The sequence below is a fragment of the Rhinolophus ferrumequinum genome, chromosome 17, assembly GCF_004115265.2.
Source record: "Rhinolophus ferrumequinum isolate MPI-CBG mRhiFer1 chromosome 17, mRhiFer1_v1.p, whole genome shotgun sequence".
Lineage (NCBI taxonomy): Eukaryota > Metazoa > Chordata > Mammalia > Chiroptera > Rhinolophidae > Rhinolophus > Rhinolophus ferrumequinum.
This window is the reverse complement of record NC_046300.1, coordinates 14,392,642-14,407,920: the sequence shown is the minus strand read 5'-3', so window position 1 is coordinate 14,407,920 and position 15,279 is coordinate 14,392,642. Positions and strand designations below refer to the sequence as shown.

The 15,279-nt window shown below is 48.4% G+C and overlaps 1 protein-coding gene across 1 annotated transcript in view; it reads left to right on the top strand.

The window, feature by feature from the left end:
• Nucleotides 1-14,734, top strand: part of CTDSPL (CTD small phosphatase like) — a 115,032-nt gene extending 100,298 nt beyond the window's left edge. Inside the window, exons 5-8 of the mRNA XM_033131796.1 lie at nt 253-309; nt 3,780-3,872; nt 7,485-7,670; nt 11,084-14,734. Of these exons, the coding sequence (XP_032987687.1) occupies nt 253-309; nt 3,780-3,872; nt 7,485-7,670; nt 11,084-11,209 (462 nt within the window). The 3' untranslated portion in view covers nt 11,210-14,734. The remainder of the gene's footprint in view (nt 1-252; nt 310-3,779; nt 3,873-7,484; nt 7,671-11,083) is intronic.
• Nucleotides 14,735-15,279: the final 545 nt, after the last annotated feature.

Genomic DNA, 15,279 nt, shown 5'->3' with positions numbered 1-15,279 from the left:
GGTTGAGGTGAGGCAGATGACTAGCAGGTTGGACCAAGATGCCGAACATGTAACGATATTCAGAACAGAAAATAATGTGCTTTCCTGCTTGTGCTTATTTTAAGGAACCAACGCATGCTTCAGCATCCTCCTCCTGAACTGTTTTTTCCAATAATAAAAACATTGGTACAGGCAACATTTTTTTCTTGCCAACCTTTCCAATTTTATTTCATTCTTTCAGACGTATTAATTATAGTTTTCTTTTCTCTCCAGCCTATTAGTAATGCTGATTTTATTGTTCCGGTTGAAATCGATGGAACTATACATCAGGTAAGAAATCAAAGCTAAATCAGAGTTTCAATTAGCATCTTTTTTTTTTAGTAATTACATTTCTTATGAACTTTATTTCTAAATTCCCATTTCAGTAGTAATCTTATTACTAAATCAAAAGGAAGCAAACTTTGTAAAATAAATATAATTGTTTTCTGCTTTTTCTTTTCACTCTGATGGATTTATTTATATGCTGAATTTATAAGGGAAACCATAGTCTGTAAATATCAGATGTTTAGATGTAGTTGCAAGTTGAAATAGTTCTTTGATTTGATGCAGACTTTTAGAAATTTCCATATTCCCCCATTGGCCTAGCTTGATGGTCTAATTAACTTCCTCATGTAATTGCTTTCTGCTACTCTCCTAGCAGGCAACAGGAAAATGCCACAGGGTACCCACTTACGGTGGATTTTCAGGAAAAGGTTCCATTTCTAATGCCAGCCATTCCAGCCTGATCTTGTCTCTCCTGCATCATGTTCTCCAGTGAATCTTTAGCAAAAACCCAAACGAAAGAGAAAGGGAGACAGGTGTGAACTGTTTGGATAGCAGGCAGCTTTGAGTCAAGATACCCTAATCAGTTGGCATGCCTCTGTTCTGATATTTTGTCCCTTATCTGCATGAAGCTCCTCTGGGAATAGCTTCGTTTAGGGACATATTGGAAACGCTGTAGGAAAACTAGCCTTGGAGGCTGAAGAGTGGGGGAGCTTTGGTCAGTTTTCCACACGGATGACCTGATCCTCTTGCTGTCCACCCCAGTGTCTTAAAGTGAGAGTCTCTGGACTGATGTGTTCATATCCCAGGAAGGGAAATCTCTCTTGGTGCTTGAGCCATGACAGGATGTGTTTCTTTAACGATGTCAGTAGTCTCTTTGGCCCTTGAGTGGAGGCTGTCAGAATTGGCAAGGCCTTGGAAATCAGGTGGCCCAGCCACCTCATTATCCAGGTGGGGAAACTGAGACTCAGCCAGAGACAGGGTTGGCTCGAGGTCATACAATATGAAGAATTAAAATGAGACTTCCCGTCTCCTGCCCCCTGCCCAAGGCTCTTTTCCTGATACGCCATTCCCTGCCCTCCCCTGCCAGGAAGCTGTTCCCGGGAAAGGCAGCTTTGGCCCTGGTATCTCCACACTTCATGCTTTTAAAACTCATTAGGGAACCAAAACAGCAGGCACTTGGGCATTTAACATTTGCAAAAGCATCAACTGAATTAACTCGGTATCTGAGAAGCAGTTAAGGCTTCTGCATTTATTATCTTGGCTCATGTTACAAAGTAATGAGACAAAGGGGAGGCTGCCCATTGGCATGGCAAGAATTAGGAGAGAAATGAATACCTCGTGACTGTGAGCCTGACCCTCGGGGCCTGACCTGCTATGACCAGACCATTCTCGAAGGAGCCAGCCCAGCCCCCCCCCCCCCCCCCCCCCCGCCTCCCTCCAGACTGCGCTATGATTCGCTTGGCGATAGATACCCTGGGGCACCAGGGCTGGGATCAGAAACTCTCTCCTGAGGGAATGAAGCCACAGGCGCCAAGAGGAGGACCAAGGCCCTGGCGAAGGCCGTGGCCTCGTTCAAGTAATCCAGGATAGGCTGTGCAGGTCCCAAGGGGCCTATTCTTGGTTACTTGCACGGGGACGCGGGCCTGGACGCCGGCATCCGGGCCCGGGACCTTCCTCTCTGCCAGAGGCACCAACTCCAGAGTTTCCAAATCAGTTTCCTGCCCTTTGCATGTCGCAAAGCTTGCTTTCCAAGCAGTATTCCCAGGGTTACTGAGGACCACAGGCCACCCCCCTCCCTGGCACCAAGTCTCATGGGCAAAGTGGGCACCGGGAGCTACTGCAGCCACACAGCCACAGGCCCTGCCCTCGGCCCCCCACCCTGGCCTCCCAGGTCCTCAGAGCCCTGTTGGCACCCACCCCGGCCATGCTGCTCCTCGCGCCCCTCACTGTCCCCTCAGACACGGACCCGTGCTCCCTCCACTCTCGTGCTCCACAAGTTTCCCAGCAAGCCCTGGCTCTGTGTAGAATTCCTCTGCCAGCAGCACATCCTCTGTGACACAGAGCCCCCTTGTAGGGTCCCCTCTGTCACTCCTCCCGTAGGATGTCCAACCTGTTCCATCTGCCACTGATGGCCCCACTCATGCGACCCGGACCTGCCTTGCACACGTCATCTTCAGCCACTTCTCCTCCTGTCCCCCATCCTCCCTCTTTTGTCACTGCCTCTGAAGGGCTGCTCATGCAGGGTTCTGGCCATTCGCTAACACCCCAGGTATTTTCAGCCACGATGCATGCTGATGCTGTTTCCTCTGGCTGGAAGCTCACTTACGCTTATCGGCCTGGTGAGCTCCTATTCATCCTTCAAGGTCCAGGCCAAATGTCACCTTCTGTGATTCCATCCCCTTGAGAGGGAAATTCATTGTCCTTAATTTATCCTCCATTATGCGTGTTGGTTTTGATCTACTTCTGTGTGTGTCTGCTCTAGACTGTGAGCTCTTCAAGGGCAAGGCCTGTGTTTGATTCATCTTTGTAACTGCTTCAGGCTGAGCACAGAGCTGGCGCTCAGTGAATACGAATTGAAATGAATTTTAACAAGTTTGATTTATTTTAGGGTAGTGGCTAATTTCGAATGGAATTTGTTCAAGTTTTAATTAGTTTTTCCCTCCTCTTACCTCTTCTATCTTGGCTCACCAGCTTTGCCTTCTCTCCCATCTCCCTGGTTTGCTAAGATTTCTTCAGGCTCCTTAGTCAGGAGCGCAGAGCCCAGCCACTCTAGGAAAGTCTACTCTTTGCCCCTCTCTGCTTGGAGGACCCTCCTAGTGGCTCATTTCTGGGGCCTTGGATTAGGCTGATTTCACATCCCCTGAAATATCTGTTTCTATCCCAAGCCCAAGCAGAGTAACCTTTGTGGTATCCGGTGGATGGCTTCCTAAACCAACAAATATGGTGCTTCTTGCAGCTTTGCTGGGTCTGCGCTTCCTCCCCGAGCCGTCCCAGCAAGGGAAGGTGTTCTAGTCAGACAAGAAGGTGGCAGCAGACCTGCCAGGCCAGGCCTGCACCTCCAAAAGGACACCCCCTAGACCATGGCCTGTGTCCACATAGGGTCTGACCCAGAGTGTGTGCCGAGAAACACATGTGAAATGAATGAGTTGTTTCTCACAAATGGCACAACCCTTCCATTCACTGGTTCTGAAAATCCCCGAGACTCTCGGTACCACGGTCAGCTTCCCTCTCTCCCTTGGGAGCAGCATCTGAACCAAACTCAGACCTGGAACCCAATCTGAAGAGTGTATCAGGCCTGAAGTGCCACATCTGACTACGTAGCCCCTCCTACAATCAGGGTCTCCATACCATACACAGACCCCGGGAGCAGGAGGCAGGAACCGATTCAGGAATTCTTCCTACCCTGGTGTTTGCGCCCCCCGGCCATCCCCAGCAACTGCTGTGACTGACCAGCTTGCTGTTCCCTGCCGTTGCAGGTATATGTGCTGAAGCGGCCACATGTGGACGAGTTCCTCCAGAGGATGGGACAGCTCTTCGAGTGTGTGCTCTTTACTGCCAGCTTGGCCAAGGTGAGTCCAGCTGCCAGCCCCTCCACCCCTACCCGCTGTCTGTCAAACAGCCCTTTGTTAAGGTGGGGGAAGCTATTTCTATGGTGACACATTCCCACCCCAGATGGGATGGATGCAGGCCATGTGCACAGCACCAGCCTGAAAGGCTTTGGGTTACCATGGTGACAGGGAGCCCTTGGAACAAATGCTCCATGAAGTTGCTGCATGAACCCCCCTGAAGCTGGTTGTCCACAGAGCAGGAAATCACAAATGTGTCCAGCGTAACCGAGAAAGGGTGTCTGTATCTCATCTATTCACTGGCAACCAAATGCTAGAGGCTCCAGCCTCTGTTCCCTTGGGTTAGCTTACACAGGTTTGGAGGAGAGATGAGTGTCAGAGATTCACCCACGGGCACGGGCCGCACGAGATTTCTGACTGCCCTAATGAGCCCTGTGATCTCAGGCAAGTTACTGTACTTCTCTTGCCTCCATTTCTTCTATAAATTGGGGATAATAACTTCATCTGCCTGGTGGGGCGGATCCAAAGAAATCCTGCATGTAAAGGGCTTAGCGCAGTGCCTGACTGCCATTCAGCAAGTATTCGTGAAGCACCTGCTGTGTTCCATATGCTGTGCTGGACGCTGTCACACGGTACGTCCTCCTGGTGCTCGTTGTTTATTACCATAATTATTAATGATGATGATCAAATAATTCACACACATTTTGGTCCTAGAGCTTGGTATGAATCTCTGACCCAGAGTCTACACTGGCTCTGACCAAATACCCTGATTTCTTTGCTCTCTCCCACTGTTAAAGGGAATTACCGGGTTCACAGGACCCCTGAGAGGGTTTAGTCTCTCCTTTAACAGGTGTGCTGAGGGGCCTGCGCCGTGTGGGGCAGACAGGCAGACCCCCACTCCTCAGAAGAGGTCCGTGCCGTGCCCACCTCTCCAAGGCTGACTCTAATGGGGCGAACACCAGCCGTTTGTTGGCGGCACCTCAGGGACCCGGAGTGGCCCCAAAGATGAGCTTTGTGAGGCCCAAGTTAGCCATCTGCCTGTCACAGAGCTGCTCCAAGGACTCACATGCAGCTCCCTCCCCCATGTCCTGTCTCTCGTCGGCCCCCTTCCTCTCTGCATGTGGGAACTCTGACTCCGGTTTCCCAGACATACTGCCTGGTCAGCCTGGGAGTCCCCATGTTGAGACATCTCTCTGTCATGGCCGAAGTCAGAGAGAACCCCACCTGCACAGCGTGTGCCAGGCTCATTGCCAGGCCTTAAAGCGTGAGCCGGTAGAGAGGGGCTGCAGAGCCTGGGTCTGACCCTCGTGTGCTAAAAAGAGGACATGGCCTCAGGGAATCACAATCTTCCCCGGCGGGTACTGTCAGAGGAATGGTACCAAACCTAACTGTACTATAGTGTCAGCGGCTCTTCTGACAGTGCTCTGGGGTGCTGCGAAGCCTGAAGGGATACCCCACGAAATAGTAAACAGGAAGATTGTACCGGTGTCTGTCAGCGGATTGAGAGTTGTTTTCTTCTTTGGCAAAATTGAGAACACTCTTCCTTGGCATTGCCCCCAGCACCTGCTTAAACATCCTTGTTTAGTCTCTTTTCCTGGACTGCTCCCACCTGCCCCTCCATCTGTCTCTCCAACCCTTCTCTCACTGCCACTCCAGCCTGGCTCAGCCAAATCAGCTCCCCAGTGTGGCCTTCCAGCCTCCTTCCTCCCTGGTGCACAAGTTCAGGACAGGTGGGCACTCCCCAGGTCTTGGCCCTGGGCTCAGCTCCCAGCCAGCACCATCGGTGCAGCGGACCTCCTGGCCCATCACCCCAGGGCCAGCAGGAACCCTACGCTGCTGTCAGAGCCCTTCAGTATCTGCGTCCTCATCTTAGTTTCCTTGGTTCACTCATTCACCCAACAAATATTTACTTTGTACCTACTGTATATCAAGCATTGTACTAGGCACCAGGGATACAGCAGAGAACAAAAGAGACAAAGTCCCTGCCCTCAGGAAGCCTACGTTCCCCACATTCATCTCTAAGGCCTGGAGCCCCTAGACTTAGAACTCCCTTGAAAGATGTACGCCACTGCCGGTATCAATGATCATGAGGAAATGAATCATCCTTTCCATCTAGAATCAGCCCCTTTGAACCCGCCCCTGTGGCACTAGGCTACCCTCACACAGAAACCTGCAGTGCGCTGAGCGCCCTCCCTAAGCGGTGAACAGGAAATGCAGCCTGCTGCTGGACTCTGCCTCCCTCAGGATGTCGCTGGAGAGACGAGGACTTTGCCATGGCATCCTTGCTGCTGCTGCAGCCCTGCTGGCGTTTGCTCTGCCCTCGGGCTGCTGTGTATTCCACTGCCCGCCTTCCCGCCAGCCCCAGCCTCGGCTGCTTCCTGCCTCCCAGGCTAGTGGCTGGGTACCTGGTGACACCTCGTGCCCTCACTTTTATCTTAGTGCTGAGGCCTGGCCTCACATCGGACTTGGAGCTGGCGCTTCTTCGCTTCCAGCTCCAGCCCCTCAATCTGACCCAGTCTTTTAGACGTCTTCATGTGTGAAGGTTTTCCCTCGGGGATAACTCCTTTATTTCTTTATCCAGTTCAACCTGCTTTGGGAAAAATTCTCCAGGCCATGAGAGAGGGCCAAGCAGGATGAACCCCAGAAGTAAGCTGGGCACAAACTCCCTGTCATAAACTCCTGGGCTCTAAGTAAATGGAAGTGGGTGTCTGCTCTGTCCTGAGACGGTCAGGGACGGGTCTTGCCCAATTGCCCGGAGCACCTCTAGGGGGCAGTGTGGCCACATGCCACATGAGCCCAATTACAAGTTGGCTCGTTGATTGACTGATGAAACTAGTATTTGCAGGGCCCCTACCATGAGGTAGGCCTTCTGGGTGGTGCTGGGGATGTCAGGGTGAACAGGACAGCAAGGCCTGGGCCCTGACAATGGAGAGAAAATAAAGTAACCCCACATGGTGATAACTCCGTGAAGGAAATTACTGTGAGGCGGTACAGTAATATCCAGAAAGGAAGATGCAGGAGGGCTCTAGGTGGGTGGTAAGGGAAACCAGGACCTGAGAAACGGGACAGGAGAGGCTCATGCAAAGAGCTGGGAAGAGAGTGTTCTGTGCAAAGAGAACACTTGGGCAGAGGTTCTGACCGTGTTCAAAGCCAGTGTGGCTCCAGTGAGTCAAGATGGAGCCGAGAGGTCACAGAAGTCGTGCAGCTGCAGCCATACAGGCTACGGGGCGAGGAATATGGGCCTTATTCCTGGTGAGTGGACTGGAAAGGAGGCTCAAGGGGAAAGGGAGACTAGAGGCGCATGCGTCTCCCCCAGGCCAGAGATTACAGAGGCCTGGATAGGGCGCTGGTGTTATAAATAGGGAGAGGCGGGTGGATTCAGGATATTTTTGGAGATGGAACTGACAAGAATTTCTGATGGATTGGATATGAGAAATGAGAGAAATGGAAGAATCCAGGGTGTCTTGCACCCACGAAGAGGAAAATAACCAGGATCCTAAAACATCCGATGATTTAAATCCCTTTTTAGGAAAGTAAGCTGCATCTTGCTGCAGTAGGTCAGGGATTCTGGGCTCTTTCCGGCACCCAGCCTTCATTGCGACCTCTGCTTTCCAGTACGCAGACCCTGTAGCTGACCTGCTAGACCGCTGGGGGGTGTTCCGGGCGCGGCTCTTCAGAGAATCGTGTGTTTTCCATCGTGGGAACTATGTGAAAGACCTGAGTCGCCTTGGACGGGAGCTGAGCAAAGTGATCATTGTGGACAATTCTCCTGCCTCGTACATCTTCCACCCCGAGAATGCAGTAAGTAGCTCCAAAGAAAATGCAGGGCTCCATCCGAGCTGTCTTGCTGGGCAGCCACCACTCTGGTACCTTCCAGCACCCGTGCAAAGTTTCTTGGCCTTTCCTTGGTGAAATCCCAACTCTGCCACTTAGCAACTGCATGACCCTGACCAAGGTATTTAACTTCACTGAGCCTCAGTTGCCTCATCTGTCAAATGGGGATTATAGAAATGCTGATGTCAGAGGATTGTTGGTGGAGTCAGTGTGGCAGTACGTGAAAAGCACGCAGGACAGTGCTTGCGATGGGTAAGTGCTCCATGAGCCTGTATCTTCTTCTTAGCAATTTAAATACTATCACCGAGAAGGTTTCTGCCTGTCGTGAACCTCCTGGAGCTGGCTGCTGCCCGGGTTTCATGGCCCCTGTAGACTCAGAAGGCCTGGGTGACCTCTTCAACAGAAGCATTTCTTAAAAATGAACGAAACACTTCAATAAGGTCTTCAGATAAGGCTGCCAGGCTTTACCACCTCGTAATGATGTTTTAAAAATATATAATGGGAACATTTCCTACATAAAACTCCCTGGAGCGTGGCAGCTCTCAGTGTCTACTCAGTGGGTGGAGCACGACTCACAGCAAGACAGAGATGCCCTCCCACCTCCCACCCTACGTTTCCAGGGGAGGAGAGATCAGCCAGGCCCACCGGTGACTGCTGACCCTCAGCAGTAGCTGCCCACCAGGCCCTGAGCTCAGGCAGCTTTCCCAGGAAAGGAGGCTTCCTCCCAACCCACGCTTCTCAGACTCAACAGAAACCTGCACAAGGTCCTGTCCTCGAGTCCAGAACTTGGTTGCTTCACTTGAAATATAAAAATGAGTTCAAACTAGATGCAGTTAGTTAGTGTATAACATCATTTTAATAAACCTTCAGAATTTTATTATATTTAAACATGTTCATTTTAATGAGTTAATCAAATTCAGCATAATGCGTTTTGTAATGTGGCTCTAACAGATAAGAATTGCTTTTTAATACAATCACAATTCCATTATCACATCTGACAAAACTAATTTTCTTAATATTATCTAATATCCAGCCTGTGTTCGTATTTTCCCTATTATCTCAAAATGTTGTCTTAACATTTGGATTGTTTGAATCAGAATCCAAACAAGGTCCATGCATTGCTTTGGTTAGTATGTCTCTTAATTCTTTTATAATCTTGACAGTTCTCTTCCCCATCTCCCTTTTTTTTCCATGCCTTTTGTTTGTTGAAGAAATTCTGGTTATTTATCTCATAGAAATTTGCTACATTCTGAATTTGCCTACCTGCAGCCTTATGGTGGTGTTTAATATGTTTTTCTAGCCATTATACTTTCTTTGAACAAGCAGTTAGGTCACTACTACCTGATTAGAATCAGGTCCATTTTTTTTTTTTCAAGAATACATCATAGATGGTATTGTGTACCTTTGTGGTATCACATCAGGAGGCATGTAAGTCAGTTGTCCCACTTTTAAAGCTTTTAAATTGATCTTGAATTCAGGTGCTGTTGGCCGGATTCGTCCATTTTGAAATTCCCCATCACCCTTTCACCTAAAACCATAAGCAGTCGTTGATGAACACTGCTAAATTCACTATTCCACGAGGAATTGCAAAATGGTGATTTCTGAATTCTGCGATTATTTCTGCAGTTATTGGCTGGACTCCTTTTTTTTCATCAGACTTGCCCTCATTGACTGCTCAATGGCCCTAAAGTTCAGTTTGAATGTTTGACTAGGGAAGTCAGGGTAAAGTCTTGGTTCTTTCTCTTTAATTCTGGGATTTCAGAGTATTGAGCTGGTGCCCCAGCAACCTCCAAAAGTACCCAATGCATTTTTTTAGATATCGTCATGAACTCATGGATTTTTTGATTGTTACAATTTAATCCATTTATTATTCTTTGGTGTGCTCCGATTTTCACCTGTGGCTGGTGAACACCCCTTCAGATAACAATAGTCTTCGATGGCTGCCCACTTTCTGGAACAACAAGGTGTCCCAGGCTCTTCGTGTCCATTTCTTGCGTCTGCCCTGGAATCAGCCAGTTTTCTATGGAGCCTGGCTCCCATTAGTGGAAATGGTATTTAAAGACCACAGTTTGGGTGGGTTCTCGTTACTGGGATGCCCTTCAGTTCTAGCCCTTTGTGCTGGACAGAGAGAGCTAAAACAGGCATACTTGTAGAAGGAAAACTAAATCATAAATTCATATGGGTTTTTGCCAATTCAATGTAATAACAGTTTTTATTTAATTTCTTTGTTTTTGTTTTTGTATTTGTATCTCCTCTTATGCTGAAACTCTTGGTTCCTAAAGATATTTACATCATTATAATTTTTATTTATTCTGTAGTATATAATAATTTCAAAACAGCAGTACTAATATTATTACTAATAATAAGACAATTGAATGCATTTAGGGTTTTTTTGGAGAAACGTACAGAGAAAACACTCTTTTAAAATTACTTGAAATAATGTTCTGTGTGGTTATGTCACCAGCTTTGTGCATCCGTAGGTTCATTTTTTATTGCCTTTTTTAATGGTTTAATTTTATTTCAGTCATGTAATACATTTACATGGTTCCAACATCAAAACTATCAACAAAGATAAATTTAAAGAAGTCTTGTGGCCATTTCTGCCCTCTTCTCCATTTTTGCCCCTTTCCATAGGAGCAGCCAATTTTTGGTACTCCTTGCCTTATTTTTTTTTTCTTTAGTTACCTAATAAATTGTTAGTTTCTAAGCAGCCTTCAGATTTGTGAAAGGGTCAAAATATTACTTTTGAACTCTTTTGGTTTCCCCAAGTTTCTTTTTAAATCTCTTCTCCCTGAGGACTACCTACTACCACCCTCACCACGCTTCTGTCTAAAACTAAGGAAAAATCCTGTCTTAGCCTGTGGCTTCAGAATGTCCTGAAATTTTATCCTTCTCCTTTTAACTGATCACTGCTGAGCATGGAAGGAAGTGCTCCACTTGTCTTTGCCACACAACATGCAAGTGACATAGGCTCCCTGGTGTTGTGGTTGGCAGGTAACCTCTGCCTCCCCGAGCTCTGAGGTACAGGCAGCTGGTTTGATGCAATGGAAAGAGCTTTTTGCAACTGGCAAGTAACAAGGCTAGTTCTCGCATGTTCTGTATTCTGGCCACCTTTTCTGCAACAGGAAAACAAAACAGGCAAATGCACGCAGACTGGGTACTCGTAACCTTGCCTTCCTGAGCCGTCTCCCGAACCAGGTCCCTTTGGATTGATCTTAGTTGGGACGGGGGAACAGACAAAATGATGATGGTGGTGGTGATTGCTAGATACCTGTCCTCCTTATCAATGAACTTGTTAAGAGTGTAGGCACCCCGTCAGGCTAGGAGCAGCCCAGAGCCCCGGCTATAATTCTGCTGCTCCCTCTACCCCCTGTCTTCAGGTGCCTGTGCAGTCCTGGTTCGATGACATGACGGACACGGAGCTGCTGGACCTCATCCCCTTCTTTGAGGGCCTGAGCCGGGAAGACGACGTGTACAGCATGCTGCACAGACTCTGTAGTAGGTAGCCCTGGCCTCTGCCTGCCTCCCGCCTGTGCACTCTGCAGCCCGGCCTTGGGGACCAGCGGCCTCAGCTCCCTGGGAGCTAAAGTGAGGACACTCCGTGCTCCAGGCCACCGGTGAATGTGGCCATACCTACCTGTTTTCTTTTTTAAGAACAGAAACAACTATTTTAAAATGAACTCTTTTAATGAATTTCATAAAGGGACATGCATTTTACTGGATTTGCTTTTCTCGAAACATACCAAAAAGAAAAAAAAAGGAAAAAAAAAAAAGCTTGATATCTATCAGACTTCCTTTTAACTGTCCTCCCTTCCAAGCAGACAACCTGCCCCTTCTATCCTAGCTCGGAGCAGCTGACCCAACTCAGAATCTCTTTCCTACAGGATGAAGTGCCTTTTTGAATGTTATTTTAAGCTGAGAATTAATTTTTCTACACGACATATTTCCAGTCTTTTATTATCTCAGATTCTCTAAGAAGATAAATATGACAATTTTCTAGAACCTGGGGGGAGGGGTGGCGTGGGGTGGGAGTGAGTCCTCTGAGCCTGTCTCCCAGCAGGTGTGACTGCTCTGACTACCTGTGGCATGCGCAGGGTCAGGGTCCTGATGGAGTTTACATGACCGTGTCTGTCTCCATTCATTTCTGACCCAGTTTGGGGTGTATTTGCAATTGTGCAACTCAATACTAGGAAACGAGCTTCTTTCATATTATGATTTCTGATGGTGACAAATTGGTCTTGAGGTCACACTTTTCCCTTGAAAAGTGGCATTATGTGACTTCTTCTTTCACACTACTTCCATACTTCTGTTTTTTTCTTTTGTTGTTGTTTGGGGTAGAGCAGTGACAAGAAACTCAAACCCTTGGATTGTAAAAAACGAAAAAATCTGTTTATTGATTTTTAAATCTTTCCTTTCCAAAAGCTGGATACACATGGAGCTGTTTGGGGATTTTCTTTGCTGCTACTGCGCTGCCACCAAATGGAATGGACCAGCGGCTGTTACACTGTTCTTTGCCACTGTGCCTATGCTCAGAATCTGCTCACTGCTCAGCTGCACATTCGGACGGGCTTACAATCACAGGGGTCCCACCCACTGCAGCCTCACCAATTGTACCCCTACCGTGGCACTGGCCATGGGAGTTCAGAAAGGTACAAAGACAACAGGGCCAGCGCACCACACAGCTGTGGTGCTCATTGTAAACTGCAGCCAACATCAGCCCCTGTGATAAGCTGACTTCTCTCTTGAGGACCGGTGGCCTCCAGCAGCCACCACGCTGATGTGGCCCAAGTCCATCTCTTGGTCTTCTCTTTTGAAGCACAGCCTATTTCTGAGCCGAGGGTTGGGGAAGCCTGTCTAGATGTGGGACTCGTCGTCCTGAGCCAGGGAGAGGAAGGGCTCCCTTCCCGAGGCAGGGGTCCCTTCGCAGCCTTTCCCAATGAGATGTTTTTAAGCAGTGCCATGTTCCTTGTTTGACAACAAGTATAAAGTATTGCTCTTAACAAATAATGAAAAAGATTTCGTGTTGGCACCATTGCCTTAGTCCTCCGTGGGGGGGGCCTCCGCCGGAGTTCTGGGGGGAGCGACTGGGACTAACAAAACTGGAAATTGAGGGTCAAAGTAAAATGTCTTGCTTTTCTTCACAAAATAATGAAGTCAGCTGCCAATCAGGTCCTCCCAACAGCACTTTGGTCTGTGGACTGCCCTGCATTCAGAAGAGAAGTAAGTATTCAGGGGTCACCAGGTCTCCCAGCGTTCTGAGTGTTCCAAACCCAGCAAGCCACACGCCAGTTGCAAAAGAAACAGCCCCTTGCTCGGCATTACCACAGATCATAACAGTCACACAGCAGATCTGTACGTGCCATAAACCCTGAATTGGAAAACTAGTCATTCAGTGAACCCACTGCCTTAAATGTCGTGAATGTCTCAGTCAGGTGTCTGTCGTGTTGAAATCCACATAGGACTCGGTCCTGATGAGAGCCTTACACCCTTACCTGTGCCCCCCTGGGTCGGCATCACAAGGTCTAATTTAGCATGGGGGGCAGAGAGGACTGAAATTCTAGAACATTTCAGGGGAATCAAACCTAGGAATAGTGACAGATGGAGTGAAGACACTTGGCAGGCTTGAGCCAGACACTTCGCCTAGTAGTTCCCCATACGGTGCGTGCCATGCACTGAGCCAGTGCGGAGCTTGTGAGGATGGAGCCCGGTTCCTGCCACACAGACACACACACCTCTCAGGAGGGCCAGCAAGCCCTCTGAGGGTCCTGGATTCTGTGCACCTTATTTGACCATACTCCAAAATGCCATTTTTATTTTAACCCTTGATCTGCTTTATGTACATAATCAAAATAGCTATATCTATATATATATATATATATTTTTAATCATCTACATGTAAATGAAGCAATAGAATTCTAACATAAGACCAAGAAATGAGATGAATGTTTGGGTTTATGTTTTTTAAGGTAAATACGGGTATTGTTTTAATTATTACCTATATTAAATTGTGGGCTTTAAAACCTAATTGAAACCTATGAGCTATTTCTCTGTGCCATTTACTTCCCACGTTACCAAAACATCCCTAACACTTTAGCCAAAAGAGAAATCTGACGTCCTGTGTTTCCATGGTCCTTTCCGTACCAGGTGAAAATACAGTCTTCTAAACAAGTGTTTTCTACATTAAGATCTGGGACGGGCTACCTTGGGTCATGGACTCTGGCCCCTATGATGCTACGACATCTCTGGCCGGGCCTCTCGGGGAGGTGACCAGGCACGTCTGAGGTTGGCACTGCTCTGTCTTCCATTGCTCTGGAACGCTACATGTTGGTCTGTGGTTTCACCCATCAGCTGTTTGTAAACGATGCATTTGTATACTGAAAAGGAACACCGCCTGTCATGGCTGATGGTTGGTGGGGAAGCTCCTTCGACATGGTACAAATTTGATGAGATGACTTTGGAGATAGGAGGATGCCCTAATGACGTTGACTTGCCATGGTTGCAGCATTTGAACTTTTTGGTACAAAAAAGAAATCTGTAATTCTATAATCTGGCAACATTTTACAACCCAGTATTTTAAAGATGGCTTTCTTGGCTTTCTAATAAAATCCAGAACCACACAGCCCTCTGGTCAAACCCTCGTGACGTTTGTGCCTCTGCTGTTAAAGGTGCTGTGACGGCCAGTGGGCATGCCGGGCTTAGGGAAGGGGAGGGCTTAAAGCGCTTGCAGTCACCTGTGCAAAGCTGACTGGCTGCCTCTGTTCCCATTGTACTGTAATTGGATGGTGTCTGTTCCGGTTCCATTCTCCAGGGAGCTTCTCTGCAGACTAACCTCCCCCCCACACACCCCAGTAGTGAAGATGCTGGTGTCTGGGTAGTCATGGATTTCTATTGGACATTTGAATGTGATAAACAATCCAGCATTACTCAGAAAATCCTACATGTGGAATGTGCACGTTTACAGGGGTGAGCATTGTCAGTCAAGAGGCTTGCAATGATTTCCTTCCTGCCAAAAATAAACACGTGAAACTGCGCTCTCTTGTGGATGGACTGCTTCTCTACCGGCAGCACCTCTCTTCTCTCTATTCTCTGTTCTCTGCCCCCTGCCCATCTTCAGGCCAGCACCTTGGGTCTCCTGATGCCCCAGCTTCTGGAGAGCAGGGGTGGATGGGAGCAGGGCTGCAGGATGCCAGGAGCCACAGACCTTGACCTCAGGGAGAGCTAGAACTCCATTTGGCCCAATGTTAAGGCCCCCTGGCTTGTGAGAAGCAATCTGGCTCACCATCCTCCCTCACCCTTTCCAAATGCAGCCTAAGAGACCTGAAGCCGCCACCCCGTAAGAGCCACAGGCATGGTGTGTGCTGTTTGGTGCCTGAACAGCCCTTGGCTGCACTGACTGAGATGCTGTGATTACCAGATGAAGCATGGCAAGGGATTAGAGGATGGGCATACAAGACAGTTTTCTCCCAGTGGGACAGCCTCCAGATACTGCCCTCAGCCCAGCCCCTCTGCACGTGAAGGTGAGGGGGCAGCAAGTTCCCCTCTGCTAGGGACTCCTGGCAGAGCTTTGTGTATGGCC